The following is a 27061-nucleotide window of genomic DNA, read 5'->3' as shown; positions in this document are numbered from 1 at the left end:
AGAGAATTGATGAATGATGCAGACTCTGGCAGTTGATCCTGAACATAATAAATGTAACATATTACGCATACATAGGAAAAAAATCCACTACTTTACAACTACACTATTGATGACAAACAGCTGGAGACAGCGTCTGCTGTAAAATATCTAAGTGTAATTATCCAGAGTAACCTTAAGTGGAATGACCATATAAAACAGATATTGGGAAATGCAGACACAAGACTCAGATTCTTCGGAAGAATCTTAAGCATATGTGACTCCTCCATGAAAGAGTTGGCTTATAAGGCACTTGTTCACCCGATTCTTGAATACTGTTCATCTATCTGGGATCCCTATCAGGCAGGACTGATGGAGAAAATAGAGAAGATTCCGAGAAGATCCCAAGAAGATTGTCACGTTTCATCACGGGATTGTTTAGCTGGTGGGTGAGCGTTACAGAGATGTTAAACAAACTCCACTGGCAGACGTTACAAGAGAGACAGTGTGCATCACGGAGATATTTACTATTGAAATTTTGGGACTGCGCTTCTCAGGAGGAGTCAGACAACATATTACTTCCCCCCACATACATATTGTGTATTGACCATGAGGAGAAAACTCGAGAAATTAGAGCCAATACAGAGGCTTACCGAAGAGTCATTCTTCCCACACACTATTCGCGAGTGGAACAGGGTTGGAGGGATCAGATAGTGGTACCAAAAGTACCTCCGCCACACACCATTAGGTGGCTTGTGGAATATGATGTAGACGTAAGCTTTACTCACTTCCTTTAATTACATTCGAGCTTGAATTTTCTACTGGTACATTTGGAAAACAAGAAGTCAAGTCTGTAAGAGATCCAGATGAAGAGCTGCCAAAGTTATCAAAAGATTAATGATGGAGGGAAACTGATAAGACAAGTGAATTTAGGATGAACTGTGCAACTCACAACAATACTAGAAGTAAAAATAATTTCTATGCCTCGAATTCAGGACAGAGTTCTTCATTCTGGTGCACAGTCTATGGACTTAATCTGAATACCACAAAAAAAGTTTCACAGGTTGTTTTCTATTTTTGCATAAGATACTTGTCGTGTCTGGTGGCTCATTACAGCATAATAACGTAACTACGATTTCTTCAGTTACCAAATTATATTAGGTTTTGTGGAAATGCCTTCACAAGCCTTTAATATGCAATCACTAAAATTTACAACAAAAAACAATGAAGAATCCGATTTCTCATGGGCGCCTATGTACAGATGCAAAAGTACTGTGATGTCATCACTGTTGCTGCAGGAACAATTCAGGATAATGTCATTGTGCCACTGTTCTGTTGTATTTGATGTGCTTGTATGTGAAGTCTACTCTGCAAACTCTTCAGTACTAAACCTATCCCTACTGCTGCATATCACTGTTAATCTACAGTTAAAACTGCCAGAAAAACAAACCCAAGACATAACAAGCAGTACTGAATGCAAGCCTGAGGGCGAAGAGTAAAGTGGGCTTTACTGTTAACAGCAAGTCCCATGAGTGAATGAAACAAGTCTGTTTCTGAACGAGACACATGGCATATACCTCTGATATTAGAAGTTTTGTGCAGGTATTTTTTAGTGCTATACAGTTACAAAGATAAATGGGGATAAGGAATGAAGAAAAATGCAATTGCTCTGAAATGAGTCATCGGAAATCATGGGTCCCTTATATCAAAATATTCAGAAAAATCCCTGAACAACTTTCAAAATTTTGTCAGTTGAGTTTGGATTCACCCTGTGTTAGACGTTCCTGGCAGGGAATTGAAAATGCCCAGATAAAAAAAAAAAGTACATGAATACTTCATTAGACACTTGTTATCCAATGTATTACAATATTTGGAATCAGGGATATAAATTCCACATGACTAATTTTTGTATTAAGCAGATCTTGACTTTGCCAGTATGGAGAGACTGGTCAAGTGTGTGTTAAGTGGGCAGCAGTGGCCGCTCCTTCCGATTAATGGAAAGTTCTTAAGCAATAAATGCTTGGGTACAGACAGTCTTCATTTAAATATGTTAATTTCCAAAATTCTGAGTAAAATTTTTACTGATACATGTAAAATTCTAAATAATAAGAGAAACTATTTACAGGTGCTCAACAGCGAGATTATCAGAGCCCTGACACATGCTCAAAGAAATAAGTGTGGACAAAATCACTAAAACTGCTGCACACAGTGAGGATGAAAACTACCAAATACCACACATACACTAACTCTCACCTCACTCACAATGACTCACACAATCACTCTATCTCACTTGCCTTAAGACAACAGAGAAATGGTGAAAGGGTGCTGTACTAGGGATTAAAATACAACTATAATATCAGAGGAGCTAAAACAATGGCATAGGCAAATGTTACCGACTAACCACTTATTTAAAAAAGGGTCAGCCCATAACCCTGTTAACACATTAAGACCATCTCCTTAAAGTCTTGGGAAAATTTTGAACAATTCAGCAAAATCTTAAAACTATAATCACATTCACTGGAAAGTCCATCACAATAGAAGGCAGGTCTATTAGCAAATCTGTCGATATCCTCTGGCCTGAAAATAAAACACAGTTTAATAAAATGTTGAGCACAACAATCTGCCAAAAGCATCACACATTGGAGGGTCGTCTTGACAGAATATGAAGCCATGCATCACATGGCAGTGGTCTATACAAGGACGAGTAGGGAGGCTCATCTCATCGACATGATTAGAAAGAGGTATGCCACGGCCACACTGTCGGCTTTACTAGATGAAGGAGCGGCCACTGCTGCCCACTTAACACACACTTGATCTTGCATCGATGGGAGGATGGGTGGGTGGAACTGACAGACAATATGTCTGTCACTTCCACCCACTCATCCTCCCATCGATGCAAGACTCGATATCTAAACAATGGGGAGATAGCATGCAGGAGGATAGCACACCGAACTAATTGTTGAGTGCGACACACCTTCTTGGCTGCTACATCTGCCCTCTTCCTCCCTGCAATAACCATGTGCCCCAGCAATACCTCCTTCCTCAGCCTTTGTAGTTGGAGGAGGCATCCTGAATACTCTGGACCACTTTTTCTGCTTGATACAAGTGTTGTAGAGAATGAAAGGCACTCAGAGACTCAATAGATAAGGAAAGTAGTACTCAAATTGCATCTCATCTGCTCCAGGGCCCGCAAGATAGCACAAATTCCATGTCGAAGACAGGAAAGTCTCAAGGCAGTCAGACCTTGAGGACACAATCAGGGAAAATAAAAGAGCTACCAATGATGTCCTGTTCTGACCCATCTGTAAAGGCAGATACAGCACTGCGGTGATCAGTTAAAAGTCCTTAAATGTGTATTAAAACATATGGGGGAGTTCAACCTCTCCTGTACCACACTAAATCTAAAATTAGCTGGGCGTCTTCACTAATGAGGGTGGCAGGCACTTAAAACTCTAGATTTAGAGTTGTACCTGCCCCATACCAAGTGACTCAAGCACACGCCACACACGGATCCCAAAAGGCATTGTGGCTCATGAACAGTTGGAGAAAAGGCATTCCAGAGGCAGGTGAGCAACAGTGTGATATGCGGGTGAAGTTGGAGCTGCGAGAAACTTACATGCTTGAATGCACCATGAAGAGCTGCTGCCAGATGGTAAGTGGCAGTTCCCAAGCCTCAGCACAGAGACTGGGTATGGGACTGGTCCTATAAGCACCAGTGGCCAACCTAATCCCATCATGGTGAACATTGTCACTGATTTTCAGATAACGTGGCCTCACCTATCCACACACTGTGCACCCATAGTCTAGCCATGAATGCACAAAAATCCTACAAAATTGAAGCAGACACACCCTGTCCACTCCCCCACAACCTGTGGCTAAGGCACTTTATGATTTTCAGTGCCTTCTGGGTTCTGGCTTTCCAGTATCTCAGGTGTGGCAAACATGACAATTTGGAGTAAAAAGTGAGGCAGAAGATTGCCAAGTCTTTAAAATGTAAAATGGTGTCCCTCATATGCAAGTTAGGTAAATTAAAATCATGATGAAAACACACACACACACACACACACACACACACACACACACACACACACACACACTTACCTGAAGAAAACAGAAAACCCATCTTTGCAGCCCACTCCTCCAGCCTCTGCACTGTAAGTTGCAACTGGTGAGTCACTGTTGCAACACTGAAGGAGGAATAGAAAACGGTAAAATTGTCCACAAATAAAGAGCGTTGTAGAGGACTCCTCACCATAGATGTGATACTGTTTGTGGCTATGGCAAACAGGGTAACACTTAAAACACTGCCCTGAGGTACGAGGGACACTGTTCTCCTGGTCAAACCTATCCAACAGACCATCGCCAATGTGGGACCTACAAAACTCAGACAGGAAAGACAGTGTGAAGACAAGCAAGTGGCCATTAAAAACCCATTGATGAAGTTGCTTTCCAATATTGTGTCTGCAAGTAGGGTCATATGCCTTACTGATGTCAAAGAAGATACCATGATTTTGTAGTGTTTACATAGAACAACCTGCTGAACAGCCACATCTAGCAGGGTCACGTTGTTGGAAGTGGATCAATATCTTTGGAATCCGCACTAAGAGTGCCTAAGGAGTTGCTTGGTCTGTAGCAACCAGACCAGACGACAGTTAACAATTCACTCCAGGGTTTTTCCAACATGGCTTCTTAAGGTAAGACTCCATTAACTACAGGGGCATGTGCAGTCCTTTCCTGGGTTTGAGGATAGGGATCAAAATTGCCTCTCTCTAAGAGTTGGGAAAGTGACCTGCCTGCCATATCAAATTAAAACGTTTGAGGAGGATTTCCTTCGACGCTATAGGCTAATGTCTAAGCATGCAGTAGCAGATTTGGTTGTGTCTGGGAGCAGTATCACAAGTCTCAGACAGTGCCAATTCCAACTCCCACATGGAGAATAGGTAGTTGTAAGACTCAGAATTGTTGGATCTGAAGTCCCACTTGCCCTTCTAATAGTTGCACGGTAAAGGCGAAATGTCAGATTCTGGGTGGCACTGGTAGTAGTCTTTGCAAAATGCTCTGCCATCGCCTGAGCGATGACTCTGGGCGTTGTTTGGAGACACCCTGTCTCAGAATTGCTGCTTTTGATAAATGACAGGATTTACTTGAAATCCTACTGATGGTTTCCCATACTTTTGTGGAACATGTGGAATGGCTGACTGAGTCTGGGAACACTTGCCATGGCCATTTCTTGCTCTTCTTACCTGTGCATTGGCCTCAGTTCTCTTGACTGGAAGGGCTATGAGATTCTCTGCTGTTGAGTGCTACTTAAACTGCCAAAGAGCTGCACACCTGTCCCAGACTGCTGAGGGGGCACTCACCAGTCCACCAAGGTACAGACTGCATCCTATGACGTCATGAAGACTTTGGAGAAGTAAGTTGCATGATGGATCACTTGTGTTACGTGGTCCAGCCATGCCTGGACACTGTCGTGGTGTTCAAATACAGCCAGCTCACTGAACAGCATCCAGTTAGCCCTGCTGACCATTCATTTTGGTGGCTTCTGTCCAGATAATGCTCCATCCAGTAGGTTAACCTCCAGTGGGAAGCAGTCAATGGAATGAAGGTTGTCAATGACTTCTCACTGAACAGAGTCCACATGAGCTGGAGAGCAGAAAGAGAGGATGATGGCTGATAATGACCCACTAGCACCACAGAAGGGAGTGGGAGTACCTGTGTTGAGGATGCACAGCTCCTGAGATGTCGTGAGGCTCTCCAGAACACGACCCGAGGGTAGGTAGAGGCCAAGCCCTACGTTACGCGATGGGCATTAAAGCCTTCCAGTAGGAGAAACTGTCAAGAGAGCTGTTCCATAAGATCTGTGAGAACCTCTGAGATTACTGCATCTTGCACAGGTAAATACAGTGAGCAAATGGTGATCTTCCAACACATATGAATTTCAACTACAACTCCTTGCAAGTAAATAGCCAGGAGGAGAGCAGAGGCATGTTGCTTGTTACTGACAAACAAAGCAACCCCTCCCATGGCTTTTCCCCCAGTCAAGTCATCCTTGTAGTAGATGGTATAGCCCTCTAGCATAGGGAGCATGCCTGTGCTAGAAGATCAGTTCCTCCACAAGTCCTGAATGCATTGATGTCCACTGTTGTATGGGAGCCATTTAAGTCGTGTGGTTTTACTTTACTACCATCTTTGCACCACAGTGGTGAGGCACTTAAGAGAGCTTAAGGGGGAGTGGAAGGGCTGCTTGGGTCTGATGACGAGGCTTCTTACTCCATGGTGTCCTCCTCATTTCAGACGTGTCAGAAGAGGTTTGATGGCGCCCAGGATAGTTCTTGACCTGAATGTTGTGACCCTTTCCCTGTAACTTCAAGTGTGATGGGGAAGAGGGCCCTAAGAGACACGCTGCTTTCCGTGTGCCTTCTTGATGCTCACTGCGAAGATGTTGCTGGCTCCGTCTGCCACAGCTGCCTGACTGATAAGTCTTTATTCACTTTGCTTTGGCACATACAGGTGCTGGTTGTGGACAGTGGTATGCTGGACGTCGCCTGCCAAGAGGTAGGTGACCACGAGAAAAAGGTTCAATAACCAACAAAAGGATAACATTTTATGAGTTGGGGTGTGGAATGTCAGAAGCTTGAACGTGGTATGGAAGCTAGAAAATCTGAAAAGGGAAATGCAATGGCTCAAGCTAGATGTGGATGGGTCAGTGAAATGAATTGGAAACAAGACAAGGATTTCTGATCAGATGAATATAAGGTAATATCAATAGCAGCAGAAAATGGTATAACGTGACTAGGATTTGTTATGACTAACAGGAGAGCAGAGAGTGTATTAAAGTGAAGAGTTCAATGATAGGGTTGTTCTTATCAGCATCGACAGCAAATCAACACCGACAACAACAGTTCAGGTATGTATGCTGATGTCGCAAGCTGAAGATGAGGGGAGAGAGAAAGTATATGAGGATATTGAAAGGATAATACAGTATGTAAACGGAGATGAAAATCTAATAGTCATGGGGGATTGGAATGTAGTTGTAGGGGAAGGAGTAGAAGAAAAGGTACAGGAGAATATTGGCTTGGGACAAGAAATGAGAAAGGAGAAAGACTGAGTTCTGTAATAAATTTCAACTAATAATAATTAATACTCTGTTCAAGAATCACAAGAGGAGGAGGTATACTTGGAAAAGGCCAGGTGAAGTGGGGAGATTTTAGTTAGATTATATCATGGTCAGCCAGAAACTTAGAAATCAGACACTGAATTGTAAGGCTTACCCATAAGCACATATAGACTCGGATCACAATGTAGTAGTGATGAAGAATCGGCTGATGTTTACGAGATTAGCCAGCAAGAATCCATATGCAAAGAAGTGGGATACAGACGTACTAAGGAATGATGAGATATGGTTGAAATTCGCTAAGGCTATAGATACAACAATAAGGAATAGTTCAGTAGGCAGTAAAGTTGAAGAGGACTGGATATCTCTAAAAAAAAAAGAGCAGTCACAGAAGTTTAAAAAAAAAAGGTACAATGAAGGTAACTCTGAAGAAATCGTGGGTAAAGAAGAAACACTTCAGTTGATTCACGGAAGAAGGAAGTACATAAATGTTCAGGGAAATTCAGGAATACAGAAATACAAGTCACTGAGGAATGAAATATATAAGAAGTGCAGGGAAGCTAAGACGAAATGGCTGCAGGAAAAATATGAAGAAATCGAAAAAGAAATGATTGTCGGAAGGACTGACTCAGCATATATGTAAGTCAAAACAACCTTCGGTGAAATTAAAAGCAAGGATGGTAACATTAAGGGTGCAACAGGAATTCCCCCGTTAAATGTAGAGGGGAGAGTGTATAGGTGGACAGAGTACACTTAAAGCCTCTATGAAGGGGAAGATTTGTCTGATGTGACAGAAGAAGAAACAGAAGTCAATTTAGAGGAATTGGGGGATTCAGTATTAGAATCAGAATTTAAGAGAGCTTCGGAGGGCTTAAATTCAAGTAATGCAGAAGGGACAGACACCATTCCATCAGAATTTCAAACATCATTGGGGGAAGTGGCAAAAAACTGATTATTCACGTTGATGTATCGAATGTATGAGTGGTGACATACTATCTGACTTTTGGAAAAATATCATCCACGCAATTCTGAAGACTGCAAGAGCTGCACAATCAGCTTAACAGCTCATGCAACCATGTTGCTGACAAGAATAATATACAGAAGAATGGAAAAAAAATTGTGGGTGTGTTATATGACAATCAGTTTGGCTTTGGGAAAGGTAAAAGCACCAGAGATGCAATTCTGGTGTTGCAGTTGATACTGAAAGCACGGCTAAAGAAAAGGCAATGCACATGCATAGGATTTGTCAACCTGGAAAAGGCGTTCAACAATGTAAAATGGGGCAAGATGTTTGAAATTCTGAGAAAAAGAGGGGTAAGATATAGAGAGATGGGTAATATACAATATGTACAAGAGCCAAGAGGGAATAACAAGAGTGGATGATCAAGAATGTGGTGCTCAGATTGAAAAGGGTGTAAGACAGGGATGTGTAGTCTTTTGCCCCTACTGTTCAATCTGTACATCAAAGAAGCAGTCATGGAAATAAAAGAAAGATTCAGGAGTGGAATTAAAATTCAGGGTGAAAAGGTATCAATGGTATGATTTGCTGATAACATTGCTATCCTGAGTGAAAGTGAAGAAGAATTACATGATCTGATAAATTGAATGAAAAGTCTGAGTACAGAATATGCATTGAGAGTAAATCAAAGAAAGATGAAAGTAATGTGAAGTAGCAGAAATGAGGATTGATGGTCAAGAAGTAGATGAAGTAAATGAATTCTAACCTAGGCAGCAAAATAACCAATGACGGGCGGAGCAAGGAGGACATCAAAAGCGGACTATCACAACGATTTTCTGGCCAAGAGAAGCCTGCTAGTGTCCAACATAGATCTTAATTTGAGGAGGAAATTTCTCAGAATGTGCGTTTGGAGCACAGCTTTGTGCTTTGTGTGGTAGTGAATCATGGCCTTTGGGAAAACCAAAACAGAAGAGAATTGAAGCATTTGAGATGTGGTGTTACAGACAAATGTTGAAAATTAGCTGGACTGATGAGGTAAGGAATGAGGAGGCTCTGCGCAGAATCGGAAAGGACAGGAATATGTGGGAAACACTGAAAAGGAGAAGCGTCAGGATGATAGGAAATCTGTTAAGACATCATGGAATGACTTCCATGGTACTAGAGGGAGCTGCAGAGGGCAAAAAATGTAGAGGAAGACAAACACTGAATTGTATCCAGCAACTAATTCAGGACATAGGTTGCAAGTGCAGCTCTTGAGATGAAGAGGAGTTTATGGCGGGCCGTATCAAACCAGTAAGAAGACTGACAAGTAATTAAATAAATAAATAAAAAAAAGTTAAAAAGTTATAAAGTTGACGAATTACAAATTAATCTTTCTGAATGCAAAAAAATTACAGTTATTTATGTCAGTGAACATTGGCTTACAGATAATGATTTAAAATTATTAATATAATTGAACATTTGAAGCAGACAACTGCTTTTGCAAACAAAAGCTCTCAAATACTTATGTATTCTGATACAAAATATAAAATAAGAATGATTTTTATTATGTGAATGAAGCTCATGTATTTGAAAGCTGTTGTGTTAAGCTAAGGGACTTAAATGTCATAGTAGCTTATATTTACAGAGTACCCCAGAAAGCTACAATTGACACTTTTCTAGTCAAATTCCAGTGCCTGCTTGAAAACCTCAATGAAAAAAGAAAAGAAAAGTGTGTAATAGCTGCTGACATCAATATTTATCTCATAGTTGAAAGTAGTGACGTGTCAAAATTCAATGACATAATGAAAAACTTTGGCTCCAAAGAAAACTTCATGCAAGCCCCACTACAGTAAATACACAGTTGGGAATCAGTATTGATAATACATTAACAAATAATGTGTTTGTAGGTGTTTATACATTTTGTTTGGTTTTAGTATGGTGAGTAGCAACTTTCTTTCACATAATATTGTTACATTCTAACCACTCTGCATTATTCACTGTACTGCCAAAACTTAACAGGGAAATTACATCTAAAAAAAAAGTCATACAAAAATGAACTTGTATTAAAAAGATTCAACTATATTTAGTAATAAGTTAAGAGAGACTGAATGGCCTTTCAACAACTGTAATTTACGTAGCAGTAACTTTGACAAATTTTTAAATAGTGTTCTTGAAATGTTTAACGAAACTTCTCCACTTATAACCATATGCAACAAAATTACTAGTACATGTAAATGGATAACCATAGCATAAAAGTTTCCAGTGTCATGAAGAGGCAACTCCACAATGAATTGAGGTACACTAAAAACAGGCATTTTACTGTGTATGTTAGACATTATACACCTACATTTAAAAAAAAGTTGTGAATGCATCTGACAAATGATAAACAATAAGTTCATTTTACAACAAAAAAAGTAAGACAAGTCAGTGTGGCGCACAGTCAAACCAGAGTTAGGTTTAAGAGTTGGTAGTCATATCTAGGATTAAAGTAAATGATAACATTACTGTAAACCCAGCTCAAATATCTGAGTATCAGAGTAAAGTACAACCCTCCAGACTCCACCAAGAAGCTGATTATTTCACAGTTTTTTTTTTTTTTATTTTATTTTATTTTTTTTTTTAAGTCTCAATAATGGATGTGGAAAATGTTATATTCTCATAAAAAACACTGTTGGGTGTGATGTGCTACTCACTAAATAGCATCACACAATAGCATTTCCACTACATTTTGAAGTGCATCAAAAACAGACCTCTGTTCAAAAAAGGGTCAAGGGAAGACATGGGAAGCTGTTGAAGGTGTCAGAGATTGTAGCTGCAAACCAGATCCAAAATTTTATTGTACAAAATTATAACGAGTATCCAGTCTGGATGTAGCGAATAACTATAGTGAAAAGATATGCAAAACATTTGGTCAGACATAAAGTTGTAGGTATCTCCTGTGGTCTTACAAAAGCCTCTGATGTAGTAAATCATGCCTTGCTTCTCTAAAAATTCATTAAATATTGGATTAAGGGCAATGCTCTGAAATGGCTTTCTGTTTTACAAAGGGCAGCTATTACTTCAAGTGTAGTGAATTATTATTCTAAATGGAATACAATATCACAAGGTGTGTTTCAATGCTCCTTTTTAGGGGCAATTATGTTCCTATTCTATGTAAATGACTTATCTGTAAGTTTAAATTTTCCTTCAGTTCTCTTTTCAGATGATACAGAAAAAATTCTATGCTCTATCATGAGAACATTAGATACCGAGGACAACTGGTTCCACTTAAATGGGTTGAAATTTCAAAACCAAACATTCAAAATGTGTGGAATGTAAAATACAACACAACAATCAACTTATGGTGGAATACACATATTGATATCCTATCACATATAGTAAGTAGGCAAATTCCTCTGATATGAGGACAGGAAAAATAGCATATATTATAGTTATTTTGAAGCTATCATTAGGTATGGTGTAATTGTTGGGAAGTTTAAGTAGTGTATCTTGAATACTGAAACAGCAGAAGAAAATTATCAGATATATGTGTGCTGCACAACAAAAAGAATCTTGTTGCCCATTATTTTGGAAGCTACAAATCCTAACTGTTCCCTTGATATAGATTTACAAAATTGTAATCTTTTGACAGAGCCGACAAAAATTATTTGAGGATAATCATTTTAACACACACACACACACACACACACACACACACACACACACACACACACACACACACACACAAGAAGGATAAACAATATTATGCCACCCACACACCAACAGAAATTATACACACAAGACTCCACCGTCTATAGGGATGAAATATATGCAGTATTTCCATCTTGTTCCTGTGGCGGATTTCAAGACTAATTTGTTCTATACAGTACATGAAGTCATGTGTATTACCTATGGCCAACATTTTCCCACCTGAATTCTGAGTTAGGTGACCAATGGGTAAGACTTAGTATTTATGTGTGGTAGATATGGCCCATGACTGTAACTTCTAAGACCGCTGCGAAACAACCAAATAATAGGGGTAACATAAGAGAAGTTGTCTTTTATAAAAAAAAGACAAGAAACGGGCTTAGGAAGTCCAAATGAAGAAAGGACACAATCACTAATTTTCATCCTCTTCGTACAAACAATACATATTACACAGATGTTAGTGTTACTCTGTACTACGAGTTCAACATTGATTACCAGGCAATGACCATTAGGACGATTAAGGGTCTTGCCCAGAACTACATTAATCTTGCCAATGGGGAGCAATCTATAGAGGTTGATCAAGTCTATGAAAAAAGGGCTCAGAAAACACTTTAAAAACCCACAGGTCATGACATGAATAAGACAGCTTTCTGAACTGGTGGCACCAATGTGAGCAAAGCTGAGCTGTTTCGACAACATGATCGATCTCATCTTGGCAGTATTGTACAGCAAGCCAATACAGAACTGGAGATGGTGCTGACAACTGTTGCCGTGGTGCTGACAGATACTATTGCAAGATGGTGCTGAACTAGACATAATCTGCACCTCAACAGTATTGGCAAAGGGAGATCGGTGGAGTTAATTAGTGACTATATAGTAGGCGAGTATGGGACCACACATGGTCAAGTGCCAGTTGTCATGGGTAGGAGGACTAGGTCTTTTTTATGACAAATTGTGACAACAGGCTCTACTCCCTTAAAAGTATCTCAAACCAGTTTTGAGATTTCTTCACCGTATACACCAGAGTACACATACCTCACAGGAATTTGTTCAGAATTACTTGTTTTTTATACAAAATATACAGTCCGTTAAAAGTAAAGTACAACAGCTTTCGGTAGAATTACAGTCTCAAACAGAATGGTGGTATACATTACAGAGCACTGATGTAGAGATAATGAAATACAGCATATGATGCTATCACCACACAAATCTGCTGTTACTGCTGCACCTTAAAGCTAGAGAAGATATATATATATATATATATATATATATATATATATATCTCTGTCTGTCTGTCTGTCTGTGTGTCCCACACACAGTGATAATATTTAACTTTTTAACTTTCTTTGTCAAATTAACTGAAGTCCTGCAAAGAGTCTCAGCCCCCAAAACTAACATAATATTTTGTGTAAATATTATGTGCAAACATTAACACAGGTGTTGGCATTGACATTTCTAACATTCTGATCACTCTTGGTGTGACACAAATGATAAACACAGCTACTACATCATCCAAAGGTTCAGCACGAGTCTTACCAAGTACATATTTGCAGACATTGGCAAGAGAAATTGTTAAGTACTGATAAAAGATCTTGGCCTTTCTGATCATTACTGTCAGATAACAAAGATGGAAATCAGCTTTGTAAAACCCTCAAAAGAACAGACCTATGTAGAGATCTTTTTGAAATTAAAATACATAATTTTTCTAGGGCACTGGTAAATCAAATCTGGGATGAAGTGTATTTGGAAAACTGTGTGTATGCCAAGATCGCTAAATCCTGCATGTTGTTTAAATTAAGTTTTGAGGAGACATTTCCAAAAGAAGCCACTTCCACAGCAGCAGCTAATGAAACCAAATGGTTAACTGTGGGTACATCCTAGGAAGTTCTCCCAGACGCTAAAAATTTCTCAGTTATTTTGAAAAGCACTACACTGACCTACAGTTCTTAGATCATCATCAAAGGTATAAAAAAAATGTGCAGGAGGGAAATATTTGCTGAAAAACATTCAATGACAAAATAATACATAAAGAAACAAAAGCAATGTAGTGTGGGATGTCATAAAACAAGAAACTGGGAAAAGCACACAAATATAACACACAGATCAAAGATGGGGGTAGGAAACAAGAAAATCCTCAGGAATTGGCAAATTTTGTAAATGAATATTTTAAAGGAAGGTATAAGATGAACATCAACAAAAGCAAAATGAGGATAATGGAATGTAGTCGAATTAAATCGGGTGATGCTGCAGGAATTAGATTAGGAAATGAGACGCTTAAAGTAGTAAAAGAGTTCTGCTATTTGGGGAGCAAAATAACTGATGGTGGTTCAAGTAGAGAGGATATAAAATAAATATAAAATGGAGACTGGCAATGGCAAGGAAAGCGTTTCTGAGGAGGAGAAATTTGTTAACATCGAGTATAGATTTGAGTGTTAGGAAGTCGTTTCTGAAAGTATTTGTATGGAGTGTAGCCATATGTGGAACTGAAACGTGGACGCTAAATAGTTTAGACAAGAAGAGAATAGAAGCTTTCAAAATGTGGTGCTACAGAAGAATGCTGAAGATTAGATGGATAGACCACATAGCTAATGAGGATGTATTGAATAAATTGGAGAGAAGAGAAATTTGTGGCACAACTTGACTAGAAGAAGGGATCGGTTGGTAGGGCATATTCTGAGGCATCAAGAGATCATCAATTTAGCATTGGAGGGCAGCGTGGAGGGTAAAAATCATAGAGGGAGACCAAGAGATGAATACACTAAGCAGATTCAGAAGGATGTAGGCTGCAGTAGGCACTGGGATATGAAGAACCTAGCACAGGATAGAGTAGCATGGAGAGCTGCATCAAACCAGTCTCAGGACTGAAGACCACAACAACAACATCACGGAGAAGTTGCACCAGAATTTTCCTAAAATATATGCAGCACCTGTAGGGCTTACACAGCATGTAAAATGATATTCCAAACAATATAGTTCTAAGTCAGGAAGACAAAACAGAAATTAAAAAGCAAGAAGTCAGGAGGTGCAGGTGAGATGATGATGATGATGGTACTTGGTTGGTGGGGAACTCAACTGGGTGGCTATCAGCACTCGTACAAGTTCCCAATCTTTGCGCTGTCCACTCTCGCCCCTTTCCCGAATGACAATGAAATTATAAGGACAACACAAACACCCAGTCCCCAGGTGGAGAAAATCCTCAACCGGGCTGGGAATCGAACCTGGGACCCCCTGATTGAGAGGCAGCAATGGTAGCCACTAGACCATGAGCCGCAAACAGGTGTAGGTGAGATCTTAATTCCTGTTCTGAAGGTGTGCATAGAGAGCATATAACAAATGAGCACTTTAATTCGGGTAACTGCTACAAACTGATATGTTGAAAAAGCTACCGAGAATTGTGTACCTGTGATTCCAGTACCAAAGGTATCTCAAGTACCATCCTCTTCTGTGGATGCTGTCTCCTCTGCAGGAAGTATGGGATCTGTCTTTACTTGTCCACTCGACTGCGTGTGGTGTGTCAACGGTAGACCTAGGTGTACTGTACAGGGTAGATGGGGACCAGGGAGGACATAGGGTGTCATACCAATCACTCTAACCAACACGTTCGAGGTGCTGCCTTTCACTGAAACTGAAACTTAGCCAGTACGACTCATGTAACGTATTTTGGGGATATTTGTTTTGTCCTGCGTCAAGAGCAGGCAAACGCAAAAGGGTAGGGTCTACTACTCATAGCAAATTCACAAGTACATTGACTAATGGTCCCCTTAGTGAAATTGTGACAAGGGAAGGGAAGGAACACCAGGTGCTCATAATGTGTATGCCTGGGGGGCTCTTTCAACATTTTGAAGAGGGTATTTTGGAAGCCACTGAGGGAACAGGGTGCAACAAATTGCAGATTGTGGCACACACTGGAACACAGGGTGCCTGTTGCCTTGTCTCCGTGGTCGTACTTGGGTCATTTCAGTGACTGGCAAAGAAGGTTGAGAGGACCAGCCTTGCGCATTGAGTTTCAACAATGCCCACTATCGCCTGATTCCAAATCAAGTAGAAGGACTGAACCAGGGTTGGTCTCACTCTCTTTAAGATTGAACACAATTCTATGTACAGAAAGGTGAAATAGCAGCAAAATTTTTGGAAAAATTTGATTGTATATCTAAATGATAGGCTAATGGGAAACAGAGGTAGTACATCTGTCACAGTAGGCAAGAAACTCAAATCCACCGAGACAGACACTGAAGCTGCATGTGACACTGTTTGGGCAAGTCTCAGTATCAGGAGCGGGTGTAAAATGGTAATTGGATCCTGGCGCCCAGCAGATTCATCTCCTGATGTAACCAAAAACATCATATAAATCCTCAGTTCACTTGTATCCATATTGTAATCATCAGTGGAAACGTTAATCATCCAACAATTAACTGGGAAAATTACAGCTTTGTTGGTGGTGGGCATGACAACACATCCTGTGAAGCTTTACTAAATGCCTTCTCTGAAAACTACCTACAACAGATAGTTCAGAACCCCACTTATAATTAAAATATATATGATCTAATGGCAACAAATAAACCTAACGCCTTTCGGTGACAACAATGTGGTCATGGCAACACTGATTACCAAAGTGCAGAGGACAACCAAAACAAGTAGAAAGGTATACACATTCAGTAAAGTAGACAAAAAAATTAGTAGTGACATATCTGAATGAGGAGCTTGATACTTTAAACGAGGGGGAGGATCAGGTAGAACAGTTGATCATGCATTGGATAGATGCGTACCCAGCAGAACAGTTCATAATGGGAGGGATTCTCTGTAGTATACAGTCACTGTAAAGAACTTCTAAAGAAAGGGAGACTACTGCATAATAGGTGCCAAACAAAGCATAGTGCTATAAATGGAGAGATGCTGAATGAAGTGTGTTTGGCAATCAAAAGAGCAATGCCTGAAGGCTTCAATGACTACAAAAGCAGAATTTTGTCAAATGATCTTTCACAAAACCAAAATAAAGTCTGGCTGTATGTAAAGGCTGGTTGTGGCACTAAAATTAGTGTCCAGTCACTCAGGAACGAGACTGGAACTGAATTTGAGGGTAGCAAAACAAAAGGTGAACTGCTTAACTCTGTTTTCAAATGTCCCTGTACAAAGAAAAACCAAGAGAATTTCCAAATTTAATCTTCATACCCCTGAAAAGGTGAATAAAATAAGTGTTAGTGTCATTAGTGTTGAGAAACAGCTGAAATCATTGAAACTGAACAAAGCTCCAGGGTCTGATAGAATCCCTGTCAGATTATACATTGAATTTGCGGCTGATAATCTACTGTAGGTCCCTCAAACAAAAAAAACCATACCCATTAGTTTGAAGAAAGCACCGGCCACACCCATTAACAAGAATAGTAATGTAAGTGATCCAGAAAACTACAGTCCAGTACCCCTGACATCAACTTGTTCTAGAATCTTGGAACGTATTCTGGACTGAAACGTAATGTGTTTATAATTTTGTTCATAGCTGTTTTCCAGCAGCTGCAGAACATTTCAACACAGCTGATGATTGATTTTTTCCCCCTTTGTTGATAATGAAGTATCTCTAACAGAGTGACCTCCTTCAGGCCGACCAGCATAGATTCCAGAAACATAGAAACATCGATCTTGCGAAGTCCAACTCACACTTTTCTCAAATGACATACTGAAAGCTTTGAATCGGAGCAGTCTAGTAGATGCAGTATTTCGTCATTTGCAAAAAGTATTTGGCTCAATACCACATCTATACTTATTGTCAAAAGTACAATAACATGGTGTATCCAGCGAAATTTGACTGTATGGAGGATTTTTTTGTGTAGGGAGGATGTGGCAGGTTATCTTGGATAGAAAGTCATCGTCAGATGTAGAAGCAACTTCAGGTATGCCCCAGGCAATTGCGTTGGGAGCCTTACTGTTCATGTTGTATATTAATGACCTTGTGGACAATATTAATAGTAACCTCAGACTTTTTCCAGATGATACAGTTATCTATAATGAAGTACTGTCCAAAAGAAGCTGCATAAATATTCAGTCAGGTCATGATAAGGTTTCAAAGTGGTGGAAATATTGGCAACTTGCTTTAAATGTTCAGAAATGTAAAATTGTGCAGTTCACAAAATGAGAAAAAATATATTTTATGATTATAATCTCCATGAGTCACAGCTGGTATAGGCCAACTCGTACAAATACCTGTGTGCAATATCCTGTAGGGATATGAAATGGAACAATCATACAGGCTCAGATGTGAGTAAAGCAGGTGGCAGACTTCGGTTTATCGGTAGAATTCTGGGGAAATGCAATCCCTTTCTGGAGGAGATTGCTTAAAATCACTTAAGCAACCCATTCTAGAATACTGCTGAAGTATGTGGCACACTTACCAAAAAGGACTAATACAAGATATTGAATGTATAAAGAGAAGTGCAGTATGAATGTCACAGTTTTGTTTGACACATGTGAGAGCGTTACAGTGATGCTGATCCCTATGTATCACTCGTATAGAGATCATGAGGACAGAATTAATTACAGCAGGCACAGAGACATTTAAAACAATCACTCTTACTGCACTACATACATGAATGGAATGGGAAAAAGGGCTAATAACTGGTGCACTGGAATGTACCATTTGCCATGAATTTCATAGTGGTTTGCAGAGCACAGATGTAGATTTAGATGTCCAAGACTTTTGACATTGCTGACCATACAACACTACTACACAATCTAGGAGCACTGGGTGCAAGAGGAATGAATGGTTTCAGTCTTACAATGTGCAGAAAGTTGAAAGTTCACACATCTGTTGATGATAAATTTTCAGTAAAACAATTGTTAGACAACCAACATACACATACATTTGTTCTTCAGGGTAATGTATTGAGTACAATTCTGTTCTTAGCATACATCAATGACTTTCCAGACAGTAGTATTATGAAGGGATTAGATTGCTACTCGCCACATAGCAGAGGCATAGAGTCACAGATGGGCACAAGAGTAACTTTGTGTACACAGTTTCAGGGTCTGCCTTGTTTCTTGTGGCAGAAAGACCAAGAAAATGTACCTCTACACAATTTTTAAACTAGCTTAATGATTGCCTCCATTTATTGGGTAGTACCATCATTTTTATCCTTATTATTAAGTACAAAACGAATTCTTCGTTATTGTCAAAGTATTTATTACATTCTTGTGCTGCAACCTACAACACTTTTAGTTTGCAAAATATTATTTCAAACGTTGTACACACATTGTTGCTGTACTGTGGCTGGAGACACTGCTCTGTATCTACTGATGTGTGCGTGTGTGTGTGTGTGTGTGTGTGTGTGTGTGTGTGTGTGTGTGTGTGTGTTTTCTGAAAAAGAATTTTTTTCCCCAAAAGCTTAAATGATTAGCAGGCTTTTCATCGTGTCTGACTCCTCACCTCTTCTAAGCTGTGAGAAACAATCTAGCCATTTCATAATATTGTTGTTATCCAACCCTTGAATTCCCTAGCAGTATAACGCAAGGACAGAAAGTTCTCTTCGGTGACCACAGCAACATCATAACAGCTGATGAAACACACCCATTTCAGAATGGAAATTGAACCCTCAAGGACATTTACAATTAGTCAGTACATCTTGTTCAGAATAAGTTGACGATTCACACAGTGGCCAGGAATGCCAGGACACATGCTTTGCCCCTGTGTAGGACTGTTTGGGGGAGGGGGGGGGGAGGGGGGGTGGCAGCTGTGAGGAGAAGGCAGCATTGGCTGCTTCCCACAGTGTTGGCACCATTATCCTCAACTAAGTTTACACCAATACTTCACATCTAGTGGTAGTTTCATATTGGCTGCACTCTGACACCGATGGATACCTTTCAACCAATGCCAGTTTTTTCCGCTTCTGGCAGCACCAGTAAAAAATCATCAGCTTATAGGGGATACACTGTATGTAATAAACTGCCATTGAACATAAATAAAATGAATAGTATGCACTCCGCACAAAGATGGAAAACAATTATGGCCCTTTAACCTTTGCAGTAACAATGTGGGGGGTGAGATCTTCTGAAAATTCTGTACTTTTGTCATGTGCTTCATATTTTAAAATTTTGAAGAAACATAATGTTCACTGTTTTTTATTCCAGGTTCCATAATTTTTCAGTAAAATTTAAGTCTTAGCGGCACATGTGACTTTTTGCAAACATTTGTCATATTCATATTTTTAGGTTAAGGGCCCTTCTTACAAATCTAGATATCTTAAAAAACTGTATTGTGAATAAAAATCAATGACAATGAATGAAATTTGTACTTTTTGTGGTGATTAAGATGTACCACTCCCTTACACATTATGGAACATATATTGGTATGCTAAGATTGTGCTAAAAAGTATTTTCAGGTTTTCCATCAGTTCTTATTTAAAGAGAAAGTAGTTGTTAAAAGTTAATAATCATTAACAAAATTTGATTTTTTGTTAAATATTTGTGGCGGGCACAAAGTACTCCCCCCCTCCCTCCCTCCCCCCAAAGCCCTTGGTATTGCATGTTACAGAAAATGTATTGGTATTGCTTCGGTTAAGCATATACGTCAAACTATAGATGATGTAACAGGCACAAGATTTTTAGGGGTGAATATTGACTGCCAAGTAACACGGAATGTACACAAAAAGACATTGGCAAAAAGAATGTCATCCGCATGTTTTACTCTTAGGGTCCTCATTTGTTTATGACAGCGAATGTCTTGTGGTGACACACTTACTCTCATGTATACTCAATTCTTTGTCATGGGATTCTTTCCTGGGAATTGAAAACACAAAACTTTAATACCATTTTTAAACTGCAGAAAAGGGCAGTAAGAATAATAACTACAAGTAGTCGTTGGAATGACTAAAGAATTGTTTTAAAAAACTGAGAATTCTTACTGAGTCAAGTACCAGTCTGTTGTGGGTATCATGGTATCAAATCAGAGAAAATATTACTAATATTCCTACTTATGGGTATATCTTGCAGAGATCTCAGTGCTAACAGATTGGAAGGAGTGTGTACAAGAGCATATATGCATGTAGTGTCTTGCAGAATATGAATGTAACAGCAAAAATGCTACCCATCATGCTACATCTCATTTACAACTTTTAATCTGTGTTAACATGAAGAATTGTTTCTGTATGAATTCCATCATTTTAATTATTCTCTAATTATATGGTTATTAGATACTCTACAATTACTCCTAACTCTGTGTACATAACTTCAAATCATGTCCTGTACTGTTTCTTGTGACAGACAAATCAAGAAAATGTAAATCTATATATTTTTTAAACTAGCTTAATTACTGCCTCCATTTATTACCTAGTATTCTCATTTTTATTTTTATGGTTACGTACAAAACATTAACATTTCCTTTATTATTCAAAAATATTTATTATGTAATGGCATTCAGAAGAAATTGTCCAGTCAGATCAAAAACTCTTTGGATAGGCCTAATTCAGTTTTAGAACAAGTCTCTCAAATCTTATTCAACCTGTGCTGTAAGATCCAATTTTGATTTGATATTGAAAATAATATTTACAAATGCCAAGCTGTCTGTGACACCATTAACAGAACAATGGGCCATAAACGGAGCCCATCATGAAATTCTATGAAGTGATGGCTGTTCCTGTGTTTTCCTATGGAAGCAAAAGCTGTGTTAACACAAAAAATTTCAAACAGCACAGATGATGTACCTAAGGCAAGTCTGCAGGAAAAGAAACACAATTACAAGATATCAGAACAGAATTAAATATTTTCAATACGAATGAAAAACTGAAAAGTATCCTGAAGATTGCAGACAACACCTCATGAAAATGTCAGGTCACATATCAGGACTAGCGTAGCAGGGGATACAACCCGTCAGCTTTGGACATTGATGTCACAAGTCGCCAATCGAGAAGTGATTCTTCTTAGTGTTGTAGCTCCCTTCAGTGGCTGATAAGTGTTTTTTGGCTTTTTTAAAAAAAATCTCATGAGATAGAATAAACAGATCCACTTTATTAAGCAATCAGTAAAAAAAAACTAAACTGAAACATAACAGCAAAAGCGAAAATGGTAAACTGCTATCTGGCGACTTTTGACGTCATTGTCCAAAGCCGACGGGTTGTATCCCCTGCTACACTAGACCCCACATATCCCCCCAAAAGAATCTGAATTACAAGCCATATGAGAAGAGAGAGATTGGAAGACCTAGGGAATAAAATAGCAATGATTTTTTTTGTGGGCACGGATCAGGCCACAGACTAATGCCTGAAACAAAGATGATGATTTAATTACATGCTTGTGCCACAACCCACTACACTTATAGTTTGCATAAATATTATTTCAAATGTTGCTCCACTGTGAACTATGTAATATCTAACTGCCCTTTCAAATTCACTGTGTGTCTTCAGAAACCTCATTTAACAATATTTTGAAACCAAGGAAGGTTTCTAATGGCAATCATCAATACTGCACTATGAAAACGCATCACATTTATTAAAATGGTAATTTATTGTTTACTGTTTTGACTGAGGTTGTTGAGCATAATGCAACCACAAGGGAAACACATATAATGTGATGCTACTGTTAGACATTCATCATGACTCACCGCACAGCATTGCACTGTCGATGTTCTTGAAAAAAATTAACAAACGTAATTTCTACTTTCAACACACAAATTCTGTTTCAGATTAAAAAAAATTAACATTGTTATGTTCTTCATTCGAATACTTGGTGGGTTGCAGCTTTATGTCATAACATTAAGACACAGGGAAGGGTTAGTAAAAAAACTACACAAACACTATTATTAAACGGAGTCACTGACATTTGTTCGCTTCTGTGATATTGAGACTTTATCAAGCGTTATTTCCAAAACTTTTTTGGGCGCTGTTGACCTTGCTGTTTAGTATCCAAAGTTGTATCAGTCCAAGAAATTTACTTTAAATATAGAAATGAATGAAACGGGAATAACAGGCTTGAAATAGTATACGATGTCTAATTATCTAAAATGGAATTACAGTAACTACTATTTTTATTCGTGATTCGCAACAAGTAAAGCTACGTAAGTGACACATACGCTACGAATATCTGGAGGAGGCAATTTCTGCTATCAATCAATGCTTTCAACACTTATTTACAAAGCGCCGCGTACTTACGATATTATATATTGTTGGTCTCTGAACGCTTTCGAGCTTGCAAACAGAATTCTTTTCTTAATATCTAATCAAGATCGAATAAGTCACCTATATTGTTTACACACTCGTCAAGCTTTATTCAGCAATATTTACTTCCGTAAATTACGTATCTCGACCGCATGCCTTGATTCCATAGCGGACACAAGCCGTGATTGAGTCGTCAGTCGTCGCGTACCTTTAAATCTACTAGGCGGCACAAACGCAGTACACTTTTGCGCAGTTGTGATCGGATGGAAAAAATTACACAGATTTCTTTATAATTTTATCTGAAGAGTTCATATTTGCACGACTGACTTCTTCCCGACAATGCCAAATTTCTTTAACTTCAGGAAAGAAAATTTTATGTTGAGTGTTTTTGTTGTGTCGTTGGTACTGGGGGCGTTTTATTAAAAGAGCGAAAAATAAATTTTCTACTAGCATCAGAAGATCAGTGCCATTTACGAACGCTAGGACTCGACTGAACATGCAAAAATCCGTTCATACGTCTGTTGAGTTTCAGTAGAATATTTGCAGGGTTTCAGATGTTTTTTATAAATCGAATGTTGACAGTCTGCATCTATGATAGCTTTGAGGCATCAAAGAACACGACTGTAGGGAACCACGGTTTAGAAAAGGTGAGCAAAGTTAGTGTTGTATTCTGTAAACCTGCCGTACTTTAAAGAAACAGCATCACAGAAATCGATGGCTGAAACTGAGTGCGAGGAGTTACGTTCTCGTTAAACAAGAAGCGGTGATATATCAAGTGACACAGCTGATAGAATGAAGTAGTACATTCAAGTAGTAATTGACTTCTCCTATCAGAACCTGGAAGGTGTTTTATCAAGTTCTAAGCAAAATTATTAAGAATACTCGTACAAACAAACAGTCTGGAAAATCGTATGGCAACTCATGCACTCGAATTAAAGCTCTGTATTACCGGTGACTCGCGCAGTCGTGTTTACACAGTGCTGCGAAACTTACGTCAAAGTGAAATGGTTTTTCCCAGAACATTCGTGTAGAAGATTAGTGCATAAATCTGTAGTTCTGGGGGATGGCTGGCAGAATATTGTCGTGCGAGTAAGTTAAAAATTTGTGTCAGCGCTTAATCGTTCTTATTTTACGTACTAACTCTTTGGACTGATCATTGCTAAGTCGCCATTTTGTACGTAGCCGGGCACAAGAAATAGAGTATTTAGGAAGAATTATGACGGTTGGAGTGTTTGCATAGACGTGAAATACAGGAAACTCGTAGACCTAAAATATTTTGTGCGCCGAGCGTGTGACTGTTCCTGTTTCCTGCCAAAAGAACATCGGACGTCCGTGCTTCGTATTTGCCATATTTGAAGTCTATTGAAAGACAGCAGGGTCTCAGCAGACAGAAAACTGTTTCCAGGAGCAATATTCAAGCCCTTGTTTCGGATCTATGCATCAGAATAACCACTTCACAATAAATGAGTAAACTAATCCTGCCATTACATGTCGGATATAGAGAGCGCTCTTAAGGCGTTGGACTTTGTTGGTATTCTGAAGATATTTCGTCGAGAATAACATGTGTGCAGTGATCTGTGTGATATCGTCATGCCCTGTATTGACATTCATGTAGTGTTTTCAGTTCTGTGAAAAAGCCAAAGACATCAAAACATAGAGGAATGAGACATCGAAGTGGGGGTCATGATTAGATGTCAGTGCATTTTGTGCCTTTATGTTGGATATTTTCCAATGTTGTTGACGTCAGAATATTATGGCATTTATTATGACTAATCGCCTCTCAACATACACGTCAATCGTAAATAAAAAAGCTAAAACAAAATTTGCTCATTTTGTATTTTGACACTTAAGGCATTAGTACACAGACAGTTAATTTTGTTTGTATTTCAGGTAATGTAGATAGGAAATATCAAGACTTATGTACATACGTTAGTTTTTATAAATTCATGCCGTCAACCCTAAGGACTGAAAAACAATAGCCAAAATGACTATAGCCACTAGAGGACAGGGTGTTGCAGTAGATCCACCAGATGGTCAACTCACCACTCATGGCTCAGTAAGTACTGATTACGCTTATTGTTTCCTTTTTTTTCCCTTGAGAAAATTACATTCGCATCGATAGTTGCATATTGCCTTTCGTTAATCTAAATGAAATTGCACAATTTCGATGCGTTATGACACTTGTGTAGTCTTTTAATGTAGCACTAAAAATAAGTTTCAGCGGTTTTGGATACCAGGTGAGTTTAGAGTGAAACATAAGAGAACTGCCAACAGCTGTCAAATCAATTACGAAAGGTGCCATTGTGCAACATCTTTTCCTCCTCTGCAGGCCTAATGCTATATTTAAAGTGAAATTTTATTCTAGTGAAATCATACGTAATTTTGTTAAAACTTCGATACACTGAAGTGTTTTTTTTTCGAATATAAATATATTTATGTATTTGACTCAGTAATATGCAATTCAGCAAAACAAATTCCATTTCATTTACTGCTTCAGCCAATCATGTTAGCATCTTCCACACTCAGCGTATTTAGGACTGTCTTTCTTTTCTCCCCAAAACACAACAGATTCTAAGATTGACTGATTGGAAAGGAAGGTATTCAGATACAGACTGCTTGGCCTTACACTTACCTTCGAACGTTGCAATTTGTTACAGATGTGATAAACATCTTAAAGCGTTCAAAACTCCCATGTCGGGGCACAGATTCGATTTTCATAGATTAGGACTTACTGTCTTTTTTGCATTGAAGATGCTATCTGTGATTCTGTCACTGTCCACTGTGTTGTGCATGAAGATTAGTACAGCCCCACCAATCTCAGCATTTTAATACCTTAAGAAGTGGACCTTACATTTTATATGAAAGACCACAATGTTATATTGTTGCAATGTCAGTGATAGTGTATAATTTTATGAAATCACAGCCGCCAACATGCAAGATCTTTGTTCATCGTTGTTGTTTATGGCAACAACTCTGTACTGCATTCTAGGCTATATGGCAATTTGGTGCAATATATATTGTGTAGTAGATCCCCATCCATGCAATTTTCTTAGTTTAAGTACATTACATGTACACGAAATACATCGGAATATATTTCGATAATTTGTCCATTGTCTAATATCTTCCAGTTTTAGTTATTATACAGAAAATATGTTAAAAATGGCAAAATGCATTTACAAATGGCTTGACCGAAACCACAACCTGTATTTGTCCTTCACTATCGTCTTCAACAACACTCAAGTTGTCACATTTCAACCTAAGGTATTCCTTGGCCTACACTAGACATTTGTCACCACAGCCAAGTTTTCAGTTTTCAAGGGGGGGGGGGGGGTGCAGTATTGTAGTCTAGCCATTGGGAGCATTGGAAATAGTGATTAAGATAAATAGTCTAATAAAAATTTAGGAAATAAAAACATTGTTACATCTGGAGTCTAGCAGTTTATTTACATGATACAGTGTGCAGACACCTATGCACTTGATGAGGAGAGGACAGGTAGTTGGCCGTTTTAACAGGGATCACAACTAACAAAACAATGGAAGTATTGTGCTCAACATTTTTATTCACTAGGATGTTCTTTTGTGCGATTGTATACAGTGGACACGCAATAACTGAAATATGTGACTAAGCGCATGTAGTAATAGTGATGAAAGGAGCTATTACATAATATAAGTAGCACGTCAGATTGTACACCTCTGAAATGGGGCTGAAACACCAATACTTACAATATACTTAGCTTGAAAGATATTATTAGTCCCTTGAATTCTGCAGTGAATATATTCACATGCAGATAGGATACAACAGCCTCAATTTGTGAAGCAGATCTTAAGCATAAAAATTGGCAACAGAAAGGGAGGTTCTAGTTCTGCATAAATGTTTCCGAATGATCTGAAATTAGTATCGGGGGAATCTTTTTGTTAATGACAGTATTGGCTTTGTCAGCTTAACATATGGAAAAATCGTAAGTTATGTATAAAGCTAATTGTCATGGGCAAGGAAATTATATCTGATAAGGAGAAACCAATTTCTTGAATTTGGATTGTAAATTGTGTTAAAAAGAAAAAAAAGTAAATGTGTTATATAAAGCAAGGTAGCATAATTGTGTTGGTTGGCGGAAGAGGTCATCCAGTCATTCACTTGTATAACTTTATTTTCTGTATTGTGCATAATTGATTAGTTTATTGGACTTGGGGGTGTGATGTAATGTGGTG

General features: G+C 38.7%; 2 protein-coding genes across 6 annotated transcripts in view; one reads left to right on the top strand and one right to left on the bottom strand.

Moving 5' to 3' along the window:
* Nucleotides 1–23345, bottom strand: part of LOC124777809 — an 83001-nt gene extending 59656 nt beyond the window's left edge. For 3 of the 5 annotated variants that reach the window (XM_047253325.1, XM_047253329.1, XM_047253328.1), the window contains exon 1: nt 22847–23345. The gene's annotated coding sequence lies outside the window, so the exon portion shown is untranslated. The remainder of the gene's footprint in view (nt 1–22846) is intronic. The other 2 variants (XM_047253326.1, XM_047253327.1) reach the window with 2 other exon arrangements.
* Nucleotides 23346–23729: 384 nt separating this feature from the next.
* LOC124777808 (probable ubiquitin carboxyl-terminal hydrolase FAF-X) overlaps nt 23730–27061 on the top strand; it is a 301616-nt gene continuing 298284 nt past the window's right edge. The window contains exons 1-2 of the mRNA XM_047253324.1: nt 23730–24650; nt 24743–24908. Of these exons, the coding sequence (XP_047109280.1) occupies nt 24837–24908 (72 nt within the window). The 5' untranslated portion in view covers nt 23730–24650; nt 24743–24836. The remainder of the gene's footprint in view (nt 24651–24742; nt 24909–27061) is intronic.

The sequence above is a fragment of the Schistocerca piceifrons genome, chromosome 2 (assembly GCF_021461385.2).
Source record: "Schistocerca piceifrons isolate TAMUIC-IGC-003096 chromosome 2, iqSchPice1.1, whole genome shotgun sequence".
Lineage (NCBI taxonomy): Eukaryota > Metazoa > Arthropoda > Insecta > Orthoptera > Acrididae > Schistocerca > Schistocerca piceifrons.
Note: the sequence above shows the minus strand (reverse complement) of the source record. Positions and strands in the feature narration are given on the sequence as shown.